General features: G+C 26.2%; 5 protein-coding genes across 7 annotated transcripts in view; 2 read left to right on the top strand and 3 right to left on the bottom strand.

Annotated features, from left to right (window-relative positions):
- Positions 1 to 874: 874 nt before the first annotated feature.
- Positions 875 to 2,037, top strand: LOC108549547 (allatotropin). Its single transcript, XM_017902966.1, has 2 exons — positions 875 to 1,116; positions 1,893 to 2,037. Exons 1-2 carry the CDS (start codon positions 875 to 877, stop codon positions 2,035 to 2,037), a joined length of 387 nt encoding a protein of 128 aa, XP_017758455.1.
- Positions 2,038 to 2,600: 563 nt separating this feature from the next.
- On the top strand, positions 2,601 to 8,717 carry LOC108549494 (zinc finger CCCH domain-containing protein 18). Of its 2 annotated transcripts, none has more exons than XM_017902883.1 (7): positions 2,601 to 2,841; positions 4,591 to 5,612; positions 5,676 to 6,169; positions 6,759 to 7,018; positions 7,128 to 7,532; positions 7,679 to 8,059; positions 8,244 to 8,717. In XM_017902883.1, the coding sequence occupies exons 2-7, from the start codon at positions 4,607 to 4,609 to the stop codon at positions 8,653 to 8,655; spliced, it is 2,958 nt and encodes a 985-aa protein (XP_017758372.1). In that variant the 5' UTR covers positions 2,601 to 2,841; positions 4,591 to 4,606; the 3' UTR covers positions 8,656 to 8,717. The 2 variants fall into 2 exon arrangements, with proteins under 2 accessions (XP_017758372.1, XP_017758373.1); XM_017902884.1 differs by lacking the exon at positions 2,601 to 2,841 and adding an exon at positions 4,367 to 4,423.
- Positions 8,718 to 10,142: 1,425 nt separating this feature from the next.
- Positions 10,143 to 11,630, bottom strand: Fitm (acyl-coenzyme A diphosphatase Fitm). The gene has a single exon (XM_017902931.1). The coding sequence runs from the start codon at positions 11,355 to 11,357 to the stop codon at positions 10,179 to 10,181; it is 1,179 nt and encodes a 392-aa protein (XP_017758420.1). The 5' UTR covers positions 11,358 to 11,630; the 3' UTR covers positions 10,143 to 10,178.
- Positions 11,631 to 12,486: 856 nt separating this feature from the next.
- Positions 12,487 to 15,699, bottom strand: LOC108549523 (uncharacterized). Its single transcript, XM_017902939.1, is given in 4 exon segments — positions 12,487 to 13,389; positions 13,583 to 14,134; positions 14,985 to 15,315; positions 15,482 to 15,699. Coding segments are annotated over 4 exon segments (1,713 nt in total). The 5' UTR covers positions 15,614 to 15,699; the 3' UTR covers positions 12,487 to 12,691.
- A 2,255-nt stretch (positions 15,700 to 17,954) lies between these two features.
- Cds (CDP-diacylglycerol synthase) overlaps positions 17,955 to 20,940 on the bottom strand; it is a 4,076-nt gene continuing 1,090 nt past the window's right edge. For both annotated transcript variants that reach the window (XM_017902942.1, XM_017902943.1), the window contains 9 exons: positions 20,628 to 20,752; positions 20,371 to 20,467; positions 20,096 to 20,272; positions 19,498 to 19,700; positions 19,016 to 19,172; positions 18,778 to 18,930; positions 18,570 to 18,701; positions 18,366 to 18,500; positions 17,955 to 18,044 (listed from right to left, as the gene is read on the bottom strand). In XM_017902942.1, coding sequence (XP_017758431.1) covers positions 17,955 to 18,044; positions 18,366 to 18,500; positions 18,570 to 18,701; positions 18,778 to 18,930; positions 19,016 to 19,172; positions 19,498 to 19,700; positions 20,096 to 20,272; positions 20,371 to 20,467; positions 20,628 to 20,752 — 1,269 coding nt within the window. The remainder of the gene's footprint in view (positions 18,045 to 18,365; positions 18,501 to 18,569; positions 18,702 to 18,777; positions 18,931 to 19,015; positions 19,173 to 19,497; positions 19,701 to 20,095; positions 20,273 to 20,370; positions 20,468 to 20,627; positions 20,753 to 20,940) is intronic.

The raw sequence follows: 20,940 nt of genomic DNA, 5'->3' as shown, positions 1-20,940 counted from the left end.
TTGTTCATACGTGATGTTACAACATATTCTATTTATGAATAAAATTTAAGTTACAGTTTTTTAAGATTTTAGATAATATTGCTGACGACATAAAATGTGTAGCTAAAGTGTTTAATACATTTTTAATAATATTAAAAATGATATTGTATCTTTATACTATACTCTTTTTCAGTGATACATTTATAACATACATTTTTTTCTATTTTAATATATACCTTTTTAAGTAAGCATATTAATAGATTTCTATTCCATTCGAAAAGTATAGGTATTTAAAACAATATTATATATTTAATGTAAGAAAACAAGCAATATTAATACATGTGAGTACAATCTATATTCATATTATAAGTTTGATGTGCATATTCATGATTTACATGATCTTGTGGTATGTATAAACCTAAATTATAATTCCAACTTTTCAATTTTCTATAATTTCATAAGAAGTTCATCACTCATGTAATATAATTTACGAGACGAATATTGCAGAATAGAGACGAAATCATATAGATATTAAATTTGTATTCTTTTTCATCATTGTTAAAATTCTATAAATCAAACTGAATTAAAATTATGAATTTTTTATTTAAATGGAAAGTTTACAATCTACAATTTCGTTCCTATAATTTGGCAATATAAAGTTGTATAATACAAAATACAAGAAAAAGAAAAAGAAACATATGGATTATTATAGTTAAAAATCATTTATATATTTTTTCTGACATGTTAATCATATTTTCATCCAATCCATTTGTTTCTTTTATATAAAAATGTAATTAACTTTTGTATAAAAATATATAAGAATTAACTTTTTTATTATATAATTTTTACAAATATACAAGTATAACTAATACATGTTTTTTAATACTAGAAAATCATGCGAGCAAGTATCGTCATTATTTTGGCTTTCGTCAGTGGGATTGTTATAGCCACATCTAGAAATCATAATTATTCTCATTTCGTAAAGCATCACGCAAGACCACGAGTGATCCGTGGTTTTAAACCTGAATACATGTCTACAGCATATGGTTTTGGGAAAAGACAAAGTGTTGTCGAAGTCCCGAAAGTTAATAAACACGAACGAATTTTAGCTACACTTCTACGTTATTTTCCACAGGGGTATATAATATATATATATATATATATATATACTAATATATTGCTGTTTGTTTAAACATTCGGGATTCATATCAAGTCGTTTAATCATGAGTAAATGTTTCGACAATGAATAAAGAAATATCAACAATTTGAGTAATATATAAATATATAGTATAAGCAAACTAAACATGAAGCAATAGTACTTCATTCTTTAGACTCTTAGAGCTTACTCCAAAATGAACTAATTCTAAGAATTTCTTCTTTTAGGAGTTATACGTAGAAGTTTAAGAAATAAGAAGAAAAAGTGAGTAATAAACATACAATGGCAAGTACTGCTCTTTAAACATTTACTATTTCCAATTAATCTTATTTCCATGTTGAGCATATGAATATGAAGCATTAATAATATGCTTAAAGTTAAATTTAAATGTGTATACTAATTTAGATATGTATATACCGATTTTAATGATAAATAATATTATAATAAATTGAATTTTTAATTAAATATTACTATTTTTAAATTAAGTAAATATAACATAATTTTCTAAATATAAGGAAAATATATAACTTATTTCTTATCTCCATACATACAAATACATTATATATATATATATATATATATATATATACACACACACACCCATACACATATTTTATATTAGATATTTTACTACTTTAATCATATTGTGCTATTCCTATACATTGCTTTTATATATTTTACAATTACGAAAGAAATATTATGAAAAATAAGTTATCGAATTGTACAATATAATTAATATTAAACGTTTTCATTTTAGAATTCCCGTGGAATGGTTACTTCAACAAATGAAAACAAATTCAGCTTTTGCAACAAAATTAACACAGATGTTAATAGACGAACGTACTAATTTTATATCAACGATGGATCGCTCTAATCCAGAAAGAATAACTTGGTTATATTAAATCTTTACATTGTATAAACAAATAATGTACACAATTTCTAGCTATACATTTTAGTTTAATAAATCATGTGATATTCAAACATTTATTTTGTTATTAATATATTATTTTTCTAAAATTGTTTAATAATAATTAAGTAATAATTCTTTGGTATAATACACTATTTCTAGATATTGATATATAATATACTTCTTATATTTTAAACAATTCAAAAAATACAATTTATAAACTAAAATGTGATTGATTACATCGTAATAACCAATGATAATGTACCTTAATAAATAACGAATTTTATGATTTAAAATAAATTGAAATTGAAGTTCTATATGACTTATGAAAAGTGTATAATAAGAGTTATGAACATTTCTTAAATGTATTTCATTATATTTTTTTAAATAAGCGGAATTTTATATATTATAAATTTTAAAAATGTTCATTTTAATCACAAATCTTATGTAAATCATTGTTACCAACTATAAGATTACAAAAGTGTAGGAACAAAAGACACATGTATTTTCAGGATATGACTGTCTATATTAAGAATAATCAATGGTTTAGAGCCCAGAAGGGCTTTCGGTTTCTACGCTTTATGGCTTTTTCGTTTGTGCGTTTTCCTGTTTAAACGCTTATAGTAGTAAATAGGTTTGGGACGTACAAACGTCTAATTTTGGAATAGAATTAATCTCAAAAATAATAAAACGGAATTAGAAGCGAAAATTTGAATTTGCAATATCTGAGTGACGCCGGCCACCTTAAGCCTCGGAGTCTTAAAATCTCCAAAGGCCCACAGGCATACGCGCAACAAAGGTAAGAATCCCACAAGACATTTTCAACAATATATATTTTTTATAAATAATATCTGATATTCTGTGACATCTATTGTTTAAAATTCTACAGACTGATTTGCAGTAATATTTAATAATATTACAATGTTAACCTCAAATATTCTCGAAAATATTTAAATAAACTTGAAGTCAATTTAATAACTAACGTGTATTACAACAGGATTCTAACCGCTTTTTAGAATGATTGATAATTTTTATTTTAATGCATATTAATCTTAATTTTCTGCATTATTTTGTACATGGTAGTGTTCATAAAATATTCAAAAATATATGTTTTATATATAATACATATAGTTCTACGTTAATGTGTTGTTTTGAAATTTTATCATTAATCATAAGTAGTTGCCCATGTTTTATGAAGTAGTGAAAATAATTTACAAGTTTCATGAAAGTAATTTTTAATTTATTTCAAAGTTTTGTATTATTACATTTATGTAGGGCTATATTCTAAATACTTCATAACTTACAAATATATTTTCATTATCGATATATATACATATATATATTGTATGTGTGTGTGTGTGTATATATATATATATATGTATATCATGATGTTTATGAATAGTAAGTATCAACTTTAATATCAAAGCTTTTAATGAATTTTTTGTATACAATCCCTATTTTTTTCAATATGGTCCTAAGTTTTGGTTATTTAAAAAAATTTTTTAATAGTTTTAGTTTTACTTAAGTTTAAAAATAAATATATTTGTCTAAGTATGAATTAATTAACATTGTGTGGTTATTTTGTGTAATTATAATTTCTGAAATATGACATTGTTATGAATTAAAGTTTAATTCAGCTTGTAAATATTATTGCTGCAATCTGTACTATATGTAATATATTAGTAATTTACATATATCATTCGATTGATATATATTTGTATATATTAAATATTTTTATTTTATAATAGTCATAGAAAACTATTTCGTAACTAAAAAATTTATATAAGCATATGATTTCATTTCTAATTAATTTCTTGTTTTCCTTTCATTTCTGATATATTTATTACCATTATCAAAAGAATAGATTATATTAATTTCTTTTGTTACTAATAACTATTTGGTTTACATTATCTTTTTAATGTAATTTGTTTATCACATGATAGTAAGTTAACTGATTTTCGTTTTATGTAGTTCCACCTATATATGACGATAAATACAATGCTTTAGTTTCTCTTTTCCTAAAGTTTTCCTCTTCCCTTTGTTCTTTCTTTTTCCATGCCCAAAAGACATTCTTACAGGTTGAAAGTCCGTTCGTTATAGTTTCTAGTGCAGTACAAAACGGTTTGCGGTTTACCGGTATTTCTTAGTTTGTGTTGTGTTCGAGTTGAAAGTTTAAAACGTAAAACAAAAAGTTCGGGGCAAGAAATCCTGAAAATTAACAGTATGTATTGTAAATGTGAAAAAAGTTCAGTTTAAGTATAAAGTACAAAAGTTGTTAGTAAAAAAAGTTATCAACGTGATATAAAGTATGTTCGACATGGTATGGATTGCTCGCGTTGTGCCTTCAAGAGCAAATACTGCACAGGCTCTTATTGATACAGGTAAGCCCTGCGATGCTACTGATGCAGATTTTTCAGTGCTACATTTGGTCGGTTCGGCTAAAAAATTCACTTCTCAAGTAAGGGGAATTAATGATTTGTTTAAGCAGTGGTCCCATTTTTTTTCAAATTATTATTGTACATATTGTAAAAAAATAACTTGTTTACAGGCTAGAATAATTCATCATGTCAGACTCTGGTTCAGAAAGTTCCTCTTTGGAGGGTTATGATGGAAGGAGAGATCGTATTACATCTGCTGACAATGTGGCATCACCAATCTTCTCACATCATTCGTCTGTATCTGGACATAAATCTAGAGCAAGTTCTGCTTCTTCAAGAGAGAAGTCACCCGGATCTGTTATGTCAGAAAGAGATTCAAAATCACCAAGATATACACCAATATCTCCAAAATCTCAAAGGTCTGGATTAGCATCTCCTAGCGAAGTGGGTTCTCCAAGATCAATGCGTAGTTTATCTAAATCACCACCTGTTTCACCAAAATCATATCATTCAGGAAATAATTCTTTGGATTCACCAAGAACTGATCATAGTTTATCGCACTCGCCTATGCAAGATGAAAGGTCATGCCCATCTACTCCACATGATTCCAAATCTTTACACCTTGAAGATACAGAACCTAAACAGTTTGAATTGGAAGTAGATGCACAAAGATCTGGAGATAATTCTCTGAAATCATATTCTTATAAGAATAGTGAATCAAGACAAAGTTCACCAAAATCACCAAGATCTGGACATAGCTCAGCAAAATCATTAATGTCTGGAAGAAGTTCTCCAAAGTCAGGTCCAGCATCTCCTATGGATGATCAAGAATCAGAAAAACATTCACCACCTCATTCCCCACCAATAAAAACTTCATTTAATGAATTGGATGGAGAACAAATTTCAGATGGAGATATTGAAGATGAACCTGAATCAATAACTAAATTGAAACCTACACCAATTACACATGGTGAAGATTTGTCAGATGTTTCTGATTTAGAAAGTATAGATGGAGTTGATGGAACTACTGAACATGAATCGATACTCAAAGAAAACCAGCTAAATGAAGAAAAACGTATTAATAGTGATAAAATAGAAAAAGAAGAAAAAAATACACCTGTTGGATTAACAGAAGAAAGTGAACAATTAGATTTTGAAGCCGATGGTCAATGGAAAGATGAACGTGATGAAGGTAAATAATTCATATACTACTAAAATTTTAAATAAATACTACAATTAAAAATGTTACTTTTAGGTGAAACAGAAGGACCAATTATTAAAGAAAATAAAGATAAAGATGATAAAGATGGAAAAGATAAAGATAAGGATAAAATGAAATCAAAAGAAGGTATTGATGGAAATGATAAGGAAGAAGGAGAGGAAGATGGGGAAAAAGTAGAATCTGAATTAGAAGAAGGAGAACTTAGTGACGGTGATGATGCCAGGCCAGAAGAAACAGAACCAAGACCTGTTTGTCGCTTTTATAATCGAGGTCAATGTACATGGGGAGTTAGTTGCAGATTCTTACACCCAGGTGTAACTGACAAGGGTAATTATACCATGTTTGACATGGTAAGACCAATGGCATATGCTCCACATGCAGCTGCTCCACATGAATTCAGACCTCACATTGATAGACCAAATATGGTGCGACCATTACCTGGGTACGGCGCACCAACACATACACCAAAAATAGAAGATATTCCTACTGAATCTGCATGGGAACGTGGATTACGACATGCTAAGGAAGTAAGTTTATATATTATTTCTACAAGGTAGAACAAGATATCATTACTTTTTGTAATTATAACAATATGAAAAACATTTTATATGCAATTTAAATAGATTTTAAAAATGGATATGCTGTATTGACTATTATATCTTTTTGGAATCTTTTTTTTTTAAGCTCCTATTGTTATGTATATGTATTTTTTGTAATAACATTTATGATGATGATTATTACAGAAATAATAACAACAATAACAATAATAGTAGTATGATTTGAAAATAATGTTAAATTTTATTTTAAGTATATTATAAAATTTATTTTTTATGTTTTGAGCCTTAACTTACTTTTATAACTTCAAATTTGTATAACGAAAAATGACTTATAAATGTAAAAAGCTATTATTATTTAGATGAAAATGATAGTAGGACAATTACTTTCTTCACATGTATATTCTTTCAAGCTATTCAAATTATATATAAAAAGCTGTTTATATCAATATAACTAGAAAAGATATTTTTAAATATGACATTTTATAATTTTATAAAAGTTAACATTTTGTATTACTATGTTATTACAAAAGGCACTTCTACTTATATATATTTTATATAGATGATGCGGAAAGCAAATAAACGCAAAGAATCAGATATGGACTTTGAAGAGAAGAAAATGAATTTAAGTTTAGGACAAGATGAATTAGATAGGGAAGCAGGATATTATGTAAGAGCAGCTAGCCCAGAACCACCTGTTGAAAGGTGGCCACCTAGAGAGGCACCAAGAAGGATACCACCACCAAGACTGTCACCAGAGAGATATATTGATGATCCTGATCCTTATTATGTACCAGCAACAGCACCACCAGAATATTATAGGTATTGTTAATGATATTTATTATTTATCAAAAATATAATGTAAATTAAAAGTATTTATGTATTTTATAATTTTTTTAAATAAATATTTGAATATCTTTTTTTTATTAAGGAGGGTACATTATAAAGCTGATTCTCGAGTTACTACTGAATATAGAGAACGTATCGATTATCATGCAATACCCCGTGGAACGCCTCACTCCGTTTCTCCACCACCACATGCTAGAGAAAGAGAAAGAGAAAGAGAAAGAGAACGTGAACGCGATAGAGAACGAGAATATTATGAAAAATATGAAAAGAAGCATAAGCGTCCATCAAGAGAAGTCATAGTAGAACGTATTCCACCAACTAAACCTTGGCGAGAGGAAGAACCACCACCAGAAGAGAGGAGTAGAGGAGATGAATGGGCAGATCCTTGGATGCGTCGAAAATCTCCGAGTACAGTACGCCGAAATACATCATCTCGACGATCACGAAGACAATCATATTCTTCAGGCTCTTCGTATTCGTCAACAAGGTAACCTTTATTTTTAATTTTATAAATAATATAAGGTTTATAGTCTTTAAATTATTAAACATACATTAAGAAACTCTTTAAAGTGTAATTTTTTTTTTATACTCTTTATATGTAAAAAATGTATGTGTACTGTATGCTGTTTTTAGTTCTAGCCGTAGCTCGAGCCGCTCTAGCTACAGTTCTTACGACTCCCTATCCAGGTCCCGTTCACCATCTCCTCCCTCTAGAACCCGTGGTGCTGGCAAAGGGAAAACAGTGGTAACATCGCCACCTTCTAATCCTCCTACGGTTGCAGCTGCTGCACCTCAACGTGGTGCTATGTTAATGAATCCACCTGCTCCTTCTCCTCGTCCACCTAAAGGCTCCATTTCTCCTACAACTGGTACACTTCATCGACGTGCTGGTCTCAACCCACCTGCACCAAGTCCACTTTCTTCTCATCAACGTCATCATGAGAAAGCAAGAGACAAAGCAGCAATAGCAGCCGCTGCAGTAGCTAAAGTTATTAAAAGTCGATCGAGATCGAGGTAAAAAATTTTAAAAGTATATTTCATTAATTGTAATGAAATTTAGACTTCTAAGATGTTAGATAGATAAAAGCAACAAAATACAGTTGCTTTATATATATGCGCGCTCGCGTGTGTATGATTGTGTGTGTGCGTGTGCGTGTGCGCGTGTGTATATCTGTAATGTGAAAAAATATGTTTTTAGGTCTTCACACAGTAGTTCAGGTTCAGAAAGCAGCGGTAGCAGTAGTGATTCTAGTGAGTCGAGTTATTCCTCTTCTTCCAGTGAAACACGTCGAAGGAAAGGTTCCACTCCACCAGTAACACGAAAAGATTCCAAGGGTATCGATGCTTTAAAACTTAGTGGTACTAAACAGCAAATCAAACTTACATTAAAGCCAACAAGTAATACTGCGGTTATAAAAAAAGTCGATCGGTCTGCTTTAATGGCTGGAAAAAAGAGAGGGTTAGAATCGCCACCATTAATTGATAGTAAAGCAAGCGTCGCTGCAGCTGCAGCCAAAGCAGCCAAAAAGGCAAGTTCACGACGGGAAGAACTGTTAAAACAACTTAAAGCAGTAGAAGATGCAATTGCGCGTAAGAGATCGAAAGTTTAATAATACAGCACAGATTTATCATTTTGAAAACATGTATGTATACAAATGCAGACACAAATATTTCCTAGCATATATAATTAGTTACTATAAAGTAGCATGTGATATGAAAAAAGAAAACAATTCATATCAGAGACAAAAGCATTTCTAATTTCCAATTTTCGAATTTTTTTTCGCTAATATGTAAACATATACAATGTCGAACAAATATAATACTGTATTACTGTAGTTTCTTTCTATTGGAAATTGCAAATTATGTGTTTTCCTACGCCTGTACGCAAATATGTATGTAAAAACTTCGAGCCGTACATTTGTTTTTTAAATTAAATGATCATAGTGATTTCTAGAAGTAGGATAAAACTAAACTGCAAGACAACGTCTCAAAACTGCCAAATGCACGTAAATAAAAAAAGACGTGTAATTTATTTATATATGAATGAAAGATTCTGTTGAAATATACAATACATCTATGATCATATAAATCTAACATTTTTAAATAGATGCAAACGGTGATATTAAACGACAATAAAATGTCGCGCCAGTATAAATATTCTATAATCTAATCTTTTTTCCTCTTGTAACAAATTAGGTTTATTATTGTAACATTAACATTATTAGTTCATTTTCATCATTAATAGAAGTCAATAGAACTACATTAACTATAATATTTTTATCCAAAAGAAAAGGTATATACTATTGAAGAGTGTGCATATTTTATATAGCTATTTTTATGTTACATATACAATTACGAAAAATTAAAATTACAAAAATCTTTTATTCTAAAACATAGTATATATGGTTAAAACGATTTTACTACATACAAATAAATTTGGACGAATGTAAGGATGTAAAAATTTATTTAAAAAATGTATTCTTTCATGCAAGTTACAGTAAAATAATGTAAATTGATTTTCTTTAAAGTAGTGCAAACGTTGCAATAATAATTAAATTTCTGAATTCATAATAAAAAACATAAATTTTTATTACAAAGGTTTTATTAATCAGTAGGACAAACACTTTGTTAACAATAATTTATTAAATACAAATTACAAAACAAGATCACAAAATCTGTCTATAACATTAATCATATATACATTAATTGTACTCTAATTCTTTTAACAGTCCATGAAATAGTAGAAAAATCATTTTGTTCTATATTTTATACACAGATTTACGTAAGTATTACGATACTTATATAGTTGATTTGTATTTATAAAGATAACGTTAAACAAATTCAATAAAAGCATACCAGTAATAAATATGATTCGTCCAAAATTTAACGTCCATATATACACACATTAAAATGCTACGTAAACGACTACGTCGAAATTTAATAGAATATACTTAGATAAATTTGGGTTTTATGACTTCTAAGTACTTGCTTCAATTAAAAGATAAAACTATTATAAAATTATTTTAAATAAATATAAGCATATCAGGATATTACATTTTTATATTTAATGTATATACATATAAAAAGTTGTGTAAAAGTATTAGAAATAACCAATCCCATTTTTATGTTGCTTTTATGTTCTAGAAGTAGATATTTCGGAATCTGATTGCCTATTAATACTATTTGTATCGATATCCTGAGTCGTGCGAATAGGAAGCCCCATAAATCTATTGGTACCATTTAGAGTACTACGTCTCGTTCTAATTGAACTATTGTCATGGGTTTTTACTTCATTATATTTAAATAAACCATCACCAGGCGCGGGTAATGAATTTTTTGAAGATTTGTACCACCATTGATACGTAACATACCATGTTAAAACAGCAGCTACACCTCCAAGAAATTTTTCTATCATAATATGATAATACAGCATTGTAGATATTAACATAGTGTCCCAAAGTAATTGTTGTAGTGTCATTGCAACAAAAAGACCTCTTAGATAAGGTGTAAGTACTTTATGTGCTTTCTTTAAAAATTCCAAATCAGAATTCGAAAGATTACGAAGAGGTCCAGTACTGGGCTCGTTCGGAGTAATACGCGAGTGTTCTTCACGCATAATCAAATCCTTTATACCTTCCCACCCAACTAATGAAGAGCCTTCTTCTGCTAGGATTAAACTTGAATATATAAGAATAAATGTATGTCCGGATATATCAAAACCACTCCAAAATTTACCAGAGTGAAGACACTTTGTTTTTGTCTGTAATTGTATATCCTTTGTATTAAGACATCGACCATAATTCGTTTCAATATAATTAAACAATTTCATCCACATTAACCATGCAATTGTAGCTAAACCCAATCTAGCAAGATGTTTAAGTAAAATCGACCTACGACCACAACCAAGTGTATGCGCAGTCAATGCAACCCAGGGAACAGTTACTGTCAGCAACCATCCCCATCCCCATTTCACAAAGTACTGGTTGAGCGCGTTATCGGGGCGTGAGAAATATGTTCTTGGCATAGTAATAAAATCTGCTATTAATGACACTACAAATATCGCACCGCAATATATAGCAACCTTGAGTCTTGTATCAAACAGTAACGACTTTTTGCAAACATGTAAAAACATCGTTACAAGTATAAGACCTATGGAACTTGGAGCAGCAGTTGGTCGAGTTCCACCTCTGTCTTCTTGAGTTGAATTGGGACGAAAATTTAGACGACTTGATCTTAAATTACTTCCTGATGAGCCAAACATCGCGGAACTACCGGATGTTGTATGCACACCTCTTCGTTTTCCCGTAGCCATCGTGTAATCAGATCAAAGGTTATCATACGTACGTTATTGATTTTTAGAATGTACGTTATATTGCCGCATGATAAATTAATTCCTTTTAAACAATCGAGGTTAGTTTTTAACTATTTATACGTATTTCTTTCACATGCAGCTAAAACTCTTAATAAACTTTATGCATAGAATTCAGTTGTATTATCAATACATATAGATCAACTATTACTCAAAATAGTACTACGTCCACTGTATGCTATAACCACACTGATTCGCTCTGTCATCCAATAGCTGCTCCCCTCTCCTTTACTAACTTAAGAAATTAATTTCAGACTGTTCTTCCACGTTTAACACTTTTAAGAATAAATATTTAAATGTATTTTATTTAACTTTGAATATAATGATTTACAAAATAAATATTAATTTTTAATTGTCCGCAAAAAGTTCAGTATTTTTATTTTGTACAAAAAAATTTGGTATGAATAAAATTATAATTACTTATTTGTACAACAAGGTCTCTAACTATCCTTTTCATTCATTTTCAGTGCAATATACATTGTACAAATTTAGTAAAATTTAATTGTTTCAAAAAAGTATATTGTAATGTAGGAAGTAAACTAGTATCTTAATTGAATATTGGAATACTTTTACAATGCAAATAAAATATTAAATATCATCACAAACAAGAAGATCATAAATAAGGAAACATGAGATGATGTTTTGAAATTATGAATAAATAGCAATATGACTAGAGTAAGATTTTTATTTATTATTCATCTCTTATAATACTATGCTAGCATTTATATGCAATAAGCTTCATTTTGTATAATTAAGAATTTACTCATAATGCTGAATAAATTTAGATAAAATGATCCCATATGCATTATTAAGTAACATTAGAAAAGGAACTTGGCTATCCTTTTTAAAATTTTGTTAAACATATAAAACTTTTAACAAGTTTTCTCTAATAACATGCAATTATTTTTGCAAATTTTATATATTTGTTCGTGTTTCTTGTATACAGTTTTTGCAAGGCACAATTGAGAATTGTTATAAAATATATGGACATTAAGAATAATTGCTTATTATGAAAATTATCATTTAAAAATAATTTTATGATAAATTAGGCGCTTGTGAAAATCGTTGCTACATTACTATCAATTGTTGACTAGTTCTAATAAATTTATGGCCAAATACCATTTATTAATGGTTGCACTAGTTATATTAGCAGACTTAAATATAATCACGAAACAAATGTTTTCGTCTCGTTGTTATAATGTTTATTAATAATTTTATATTGCAGATTTAAATAATAAGTTTGTCTACAAACTAGTAATCACTAAATAAACAAAAAATTATATACTTGCACGTGATAAGCCCATTACAAGTGAATCTAATTTTACAACTTGTACTTTTGATGTTAATACCTTTGGTGCTTCTATATCATATGAAGACCAGTATGTTATTAATTCTGGTAATCCGTCTTTACTAATATAATCAATTTTGAGTGAACTAAAATGAGCACGCAAACTTAAATTTGGTTGACAATCTATATCTTGACATAACTGAATAATATCTGTTTGACTTGCATTTCTAACTTGTACATCTGTATAATTTACAAAAACTATTAATACTCTTTCTATTAGCCTTCTTTCTGTAATAGACACTTTTCCTGTATGTTCAGATGTAGAATTAATCCACTCCCAAAATTTAATGGCAAATCTATAAGTATAACGTTTTCCAGGTATAATCAGGAAAGCTGGTTTTGATACAAAAGAATTTAAACTAACATAATCCCATATTATTACTGTTTGATTCCCATGTTTTTGCAATGTTAGATTTACACTAGCTTTGCAATATTCTCCCGGACATAATCCTTTATTTTCAATGAATAAATAGTGATATGGTGTTGGTCTCCAATTATTTTCTTCATTATTGAATTTTAAAGTCTTAAAGGTATGAAAAGTCACTGTTGGTTTCATTATTAATTTTTTATATTCTGATAATTTCATAGCATGTAACAATCCTGTAATAGTCATGGTTTTAACCATACCTATAAAAAAAATGAAAATTATGCATTACCTTATTTTTTATATATAATATAAGAAAAAATATATTACAAATTTTATTTCATATAATTAATAACATATCCATAAAAATTGACTAAATTATATATATCTCACTAAGTTATACTGATAATGACTTTTTTCTTTTTAATACTTAAGTTTTTACATATTTATACTTACTTTTTCCCTTATTATCATAGCAAATATAGGATATAGTATTATTAAAGACATGATTATTTATATCAATAGATGAACAATTTCTAGGTGAGTATCGTCCTAAAAGATGACCAGTTCCTCCAGATAAAAGAACAAGATTAGGCATATTTTTTGTTCCTATTTCTACGCTTAAAAAATCTTCTACTGCATCTGAATCAATATCTGATAAAATAAGAGGTAGCTTTTCAAATGTATAAATTTTTGAACTCCAATGTATAGTGCCTGCAATAGGTTCAATACTAGCCAAAAGGCCATGATCACCAGCAACAATACAATCTGGTTTTCCAGAACGATCAGTATCAATTGAAATGCAGTCAATTTCAGTAGGCGGTCTCTTCAAAGAAACCAACCATAATGGTAAACCACTATTTCCTTGCATTGACATAACTCCTCCTCCTTCTGCTGATATTTGTCCTTGATCATCATTTGTATCATTTTCTCTATATCGTTGTCCACGAACAAGAAATATGAGATTTGAAGGATTTCCATGAATAATGGAGATAGGGCCATGTAATTCTAAAAATATTTAATTAGAACATTAAATAGTTCAGCATATAACTTACATCAATTAATTATTTAATATTATATGATTTTTATATAATTATAATATTCTATAAAAGTATGTAAAAACTTTTTATTTTGTTAATGAAGGTTATTACTACAGTAAACAATATTCTTAAATTCTTGGAATTGCAGTATTATTTTCCTAAATTTTTATTAACATTATTATTGTTATAAAATTTAATCCTACAATATATAATATTAAAATGATTAAAGTAAGTGTAATAAGAATGTAAAAATATAATGATTATTTATATAAATTTATTTGGAGAAAATTATTCATAATGAAATTATATATCAAATACAAGGAAAAACTAAAAATATTTTTAAAACAATTTATTTGTTACATTTTGTATTAATTTCACAAATATTAATAAATAATTTGAAAAATTTAATACTTCAAATATTTTCTATTATATATTCTATGCTATAATAATTAATGAAACTAAAAATTTTATAAAAATATTTTTTTTATATTGTTTAAGAACAAAATATTAAATATCAATATATTTATTATATATTAATGTTTAAGTAAAATTAACAAAATATCAATATATCACAAATTTGAAACAAATATTATTTTTATTTGAGCAAATATTTTAATGTATTCTTTTCATTTAAATTTAGAATTCTTTTAAAATATTCATTGATCTTTAAGTATAACATGTTAAAAAGCAGTAATGTTGCATATGCTTCTTATAATTTTATTCAATATGGAAAATAAAATTATATTTAAACATATCTTGCATATGCATTTATATTTAACTTATATAAAACACATTTATATATATTTTATTAAACTTACCTACTCCTTGTAAAATTTTGTCCCAAGAACTAGATGATTGGGGTTCATTTATTGAAGGACATACCATTGAATTGTCACAAGGTAAAACATACAGAAATATAATTATTGTTACAACACATAATAATATAGAAGCAACCAAACAAAATCGTCATAAGGGAGACATATCACGTCTTTTCCACAAGTCATTTTGGTCATTGCCCTCGACTACCATTATAGGTATATCATCTCTATAATATTTAAGCATATTTTGTCCATTTTTTGAACGATTTGCTAAATTCCTTGTTTCATCCAATGGATAATATACTCCATTTTCATGAATAGTAGTTGATTGCTAGAATTTATATATGTATCATATATACTTTAGTTTTTATTTTAAACACGTATATTTGAATAAACATGACAATGATGAAACTATAGATTTTTAAATTTATACAGATTCTTACATTTTATACTTTTAGTTTACAATATAATTAAAAAAAGAAAATTGTTTAACTTACCGATTGTATATCACCGACAACATCCTTGGGAATATCATTTGGTTGAGCTAAACAATCTTCTTCGTCTTCAGTATCGGTGTTACTTACATTTTGCGATAAAGGTGTATAACCTTTTCCACCGTAATCGGACATGTTAAATTTGTATAAAGCACCACAAATTCAAATTTATTTAAATACATATGAATGTACGCATAAATAGATGCATATATTTATCTATTTATTTCATCATCGTAATACCATTGAGTACAAAGTATTGATAGAGTATGAACACACACAGAATCGATATATTACATTAAAGTTACAGAGTACCAATAGTTAAACGTAACGACATGTGATAATGTTCTTGTAAAATTGTACAATATTTGTGTATTTTAAACTAATTTTAAGTAATTAGTAATATTATAAATTGAGCTTCATATTATGTTTATTTCAAAATTATTTGATATATTTATAATATGTAATTTTCATAATTTGGTTTACATATATGACTAAAGTATATTTGAATATAAATATTACACAATTCAAATGATAAATAGTATTGCAAGAAATAATAAATGTATAGAATTCAATTTATATTTATAATATTATTTTGATTAATTTGAAGTTCTATTTTATAACAGTAACATTTAAAATTAAATATATTATTGCATATTTGTAACAAAAATTACATATGATGAATTTTACTGTAAACATCTTATGAAAAAATGATTATAATCATTACAATACAATTTATGCCTAAATAACAATGGTTAGAATAAAATAAAAGATTGTATTTTTATTTTTATACCTTTTTATTAAATAAATATCTATTTTAATTTACATAAATACTATTATACATAATATAATTTTTCTAATATATATTAAAGCAAATATATTAGTTCTCAATAGAACAATGTAAATGTTAGATTTTATAAAATAAAAGATTAAAGCTTTATATAAAGAATAACATTTCCAAGAAGTTTATTTTCTTGTACCACTACATAAATAATATTATATATTTAAATTTGTCACTTTTAAGATTTTATGGTTACAATAACATATTTGTTATTTTATAAAATTTTCCATCCATACATATTTATCTTATTATGCTTTCCATTAAACAAATATACTTACATTTATGTATCTATCTACTACTGTTTGCTTTTATTTTTTATATACATTTAAGTTATTTTAACATTTCATTTCCAACATCGAAATAATGTATAAGCATCTGATGATAAAAGAAAATACAAATATTTAAGTTAATTATATTGTATAATTTGTTTATAAGACGTATGTAAACTAATTGTGTAAAATATATACAAGCTTTCAACTGGAAATGTAATATAATCACATATCAATGTTACTAACTGTGCCATATTGATATTTTTTATATAATCACACAAGTGTAAAGTTCACTTACTTGTATGAATAATTGGCATAATTTTAAATATAACATAAAATAATTTAAAACATTTTGTAATACTCAATATATTAATTGAAATAAATTGTTCTGAGTTTTAAAATTGTAAAATAAGATTTTTATTTATATATTAATCCTATCTATATGAAATTAGTATTAAAAAATAACAATAAAAATATTATAGTATAAACATACTTGTTATGAGATACAGTTACATTTCCACTTAATTTTCGTTTATGACAATATTAAAGAAAACTTTTACTGTCAGCTGCAACAAAACTTTTTAAAATTTTGTATACAATTGAAATAAACTAATATTCAGTGCCATGATATTCAATAATTATTGTGCATAAAAATATTAAAAATAATTTGATAATAGATCACTAATAATATATTTACCAAGTTAAAGAAATATTTTATATGATAATTAATGTTGTATTAGAATTACTGATTTTTCTAAAGAGATTCATTATGTCTATTACTACAACTATTAAATGCACAATAAAGGTTTAATAATATACTGAGATCTGATTGGTTTTATTATGTATATCTAGTCTTGGATGAATGTTTACATAAAATTTATTCTTATCAATAAATTCATTATCTTAGAATTTATTGAAGAAAAATACTAAAAAAATATTTGATAAACATTTCAAATATTTATAAGAAATTGGAAGTTGATTTTCTATAACACATAGTATGCTTGATATTCTTTGGTTTAATTACTATAAAAGAAACATGTAGTCAAATTTCTATTATCATCACAGTTTAATAAAAATTTTTGGTAGAAAATGGACTGTTTGATGCGGAATGCAAAAGAATTGAAAATATTGCATGTTTCTTAATTTCTAATTATAAAATAAATCTTATCATCATAATTTAGTTTAATATGCTTCGTGATTGATATTGTTAATGCTATTTGTATAACATATATATTGTAATTAATATTGTTAATGTTGCTTGTATAAACGTACATTATCCAAATAAATGTTAGAAATAATATTTCTAATACTTGTTGCTATTTCAAAGTCATTCCATTGATTATTAACAATTATCATTAATACTAGTATATCAATAGATGTTTAGTAAACCTCTATTTTCTAACGAATCCTTTAATGTTTGAAACAATTGTAACTGCTGCTCTGGTTTTAAGCTATAAACCTGTACATAAAATAATTTCATATATAATATACAATGTACAAGAAAAAAATTTATGAACATGTTTTTAAAAATAATGTGTGTATATATATATATTCAATATATACATTATTAAACTCACCAATAACAAATTTTTCTATTATATATTAAATTCTATAAATTTAACTTTTAATGAAAACTTTTTGAAAATATAAAATATTAATTAAATTGTTATGTTACAATTTTGATTTATAACGTTAATTTTTACATTAATCAACAATTAATTTAAATATTCAGAATTATTAAATAAAATGATAAAAATGGTGACAATAATACAAAATTTACCTGTTGTAAAAGCTTTTGAGGTGAAGCAGTTTGAATAAATGAAGATATATAGACATTCACAAATGTTGCCATTAAATACTGACAGTCAAATCTATCCATTATCCCTCCATGACCAGGAATAATATCTCCAAAGTCCTATAATAATTGTATAAAATATTGTACATTATGTAATTTATTATTACAAAACATAACTTAATGAATTACCTTAATTTTGAATGCTCTTTTAAAACCACTAGCAAAAAATCCTCCAAATGGTCCGATTACAGAACTAAATACTGACATTGATAATGAATGAAGTAAAAATGGGTATAGAGTTATTGTAGATTTTCCACTGAACTATAAATAACGATTATTGTTAGTGTATACCCTTATCATATGTAAAAATTGTCACTTGCTCTTATAAATGTATTACCATTTTCCATATAACTTGTAAACTATTAGGCAATGTATATTCCTGAGGTTGGAATAGAGTAGATGGTTCACAATCCATAGTCATTCGACCTAAAGCTTCACTATATTCAATGGGACAAATAAAGTAACGATACTGACACATGATGTATGATATCTGAAATGTATTTTATAAAGATTTTCATAGTTAAAAGATTTAGTAGAACATAGTACTTAATTTAAAAATTTAAATATAAATTTACCATTAAGCTAAGCATAACTGTTGAAATACCACCACCTATAAAACCTTCCCAAGTTTTTTTTGGTGATAATTTAATCAAAGGTGTTTTACCAAAGAAGAAACCAAACATGTATGCCATTACATCATTTATCACTATCATACTAACTGGAACAATGAACCTATACAGAATAAATATATATCACTATAAGACAGTTAATAAAATACAGTAATAATATTAACCCTTTGCACTATAATGACGAATCTAGCCCATTGTGGGTTCTTCATACAAAAGAAAAAATCATATAATAACACTCATCATATGATTAAAATTATACTTAACATTTTTTAAAATACACAAGATTTGTATAAATTCTAGAAGCTTTTATAATTTTATTGTGGATGAAGTAAATATATAGGGGCCAATTAAGATTAAATACTTTCTCAATCCATAATTCTAATTAAATCATAGTGCAAAAGGTTAATTTATACAAATAATTGATTTACCATATCAAGCCTTCAAAAATATTTTTAATTATAAGATAACTTTGTGTCACAACAATAAGTAGAGCAACATGAGTCCAAGCAAATAGAGAAAATTGTTTCATATAATACTTTTTTACAAGAGATAGTACAAACCATACAAAACCAACAATATACAGACAGAATGAAATAAAACGATGGTATGTAACAAGTACACGTAAATATTCCTGTAAATAAAAAAAAATACTATAAATTTTTACTTTAAATGTATCAATACAAAACATTGTAAATATATAAATTTATAAATTATATAAATATATATACAAATTTATTGTGTATTCAAAAAAAAACATTATTTTATTATAAATTTATTAGTTTATATAATTAATTTAAAATTTAAACTTATATAAGAAACCTTATAAAACTTTATACTTTAAACTTTAAACCTTATAAGAACTGGAAACCATATAAAGTATATAAAGATAATGCTTCAGAAAGCTTTATTTATTGATTTTATGTCAATGCTAGATATGTTCACAAAAATTTTAATTAAGTTTAATCATGCACCAATAAACATTTTAAATATATTAAATTAAATTAAATTTTATTTTTCTATACTTACTGTTCGATTAATTACTACAGCAAAATAGTCCATTAAATTTTCTCCATAAAAGAAGTAATTAGAAGTAATTAAGAAATACCATGATAGAGATCTGAACCATGGTAAACCATGAATTCTATAAACTGCATATCCAATATTAATTATTTCTTGGAAACATTTTACTTGTACAATTAATGTCTGAAAAATAATATAAAAAATATATTTCATAAAATAAATAAAGAAAAATAAATTTTATAAATGAACATACATTTATAAAACTAATAAATGAAACTTACTGTAGCCATTAGTGCTAATGGTCCAATATAAATAATTCCACAAAATCCAGCAATCATAAACAAGGTAAAAATACTTCTAATTACCCAATTTTTCCAGCTACAAAAAGAATGTTAGTTTTAATAATTAGACATTTCTATTAATATGTTTTATTGATATTTTGAACTTGTATATTTAATATACTTTCTATTTATTAATATATATTTAATATAGCATACAATATATATTTTAGTCAAACTATTGTTTCAAAAAACTTTACCGATCAGGTAAGCCAGAAAGTGCAGAATCTAAAATATACGGAGTATGATCTGTTCCTTGGGGTACAGATTTAGCCAATTCTTCAACTTCCAACTTAGCATCATCTTCAGATTCCACATCTTCTTTCTATGCGATATATAATCCAAATTATTTATTAATATTTTTGCAGAAAATAATGCTTATATAATAATATAAACAAATTTATATTATTTACTCTAATTTAATTAAAGTTAAGGATATATATTATAATATTTCATTTAAAAATATCTTCGTATCAATCTTTTAAGATAGATATTCTACCATATTTTAATAAT

The sequence above is a fragment of the Eufriesea mexicana genome, unplaced genomic scaffold, assembly GCF_001483705.2.
Source record: "Eufriesea mexicana isolate 0111107269 unplaced genomic scaffold, ASM148370v2 scaffold2087, whole genome shotgun sequence".
In the NCBI taxonomy this organism is placed as follows: domain Eukaryota; kingdom Metazoa; phylum Arthropoda; class Insecta; order Hymenoptera; family Apidae; genus Eufriesea; species Eufriesea mexicana.
Note: the sequence above shows the minus strand (reverse complement) of the source record. Positions and strands in the feature narration are given on the sequence as shown.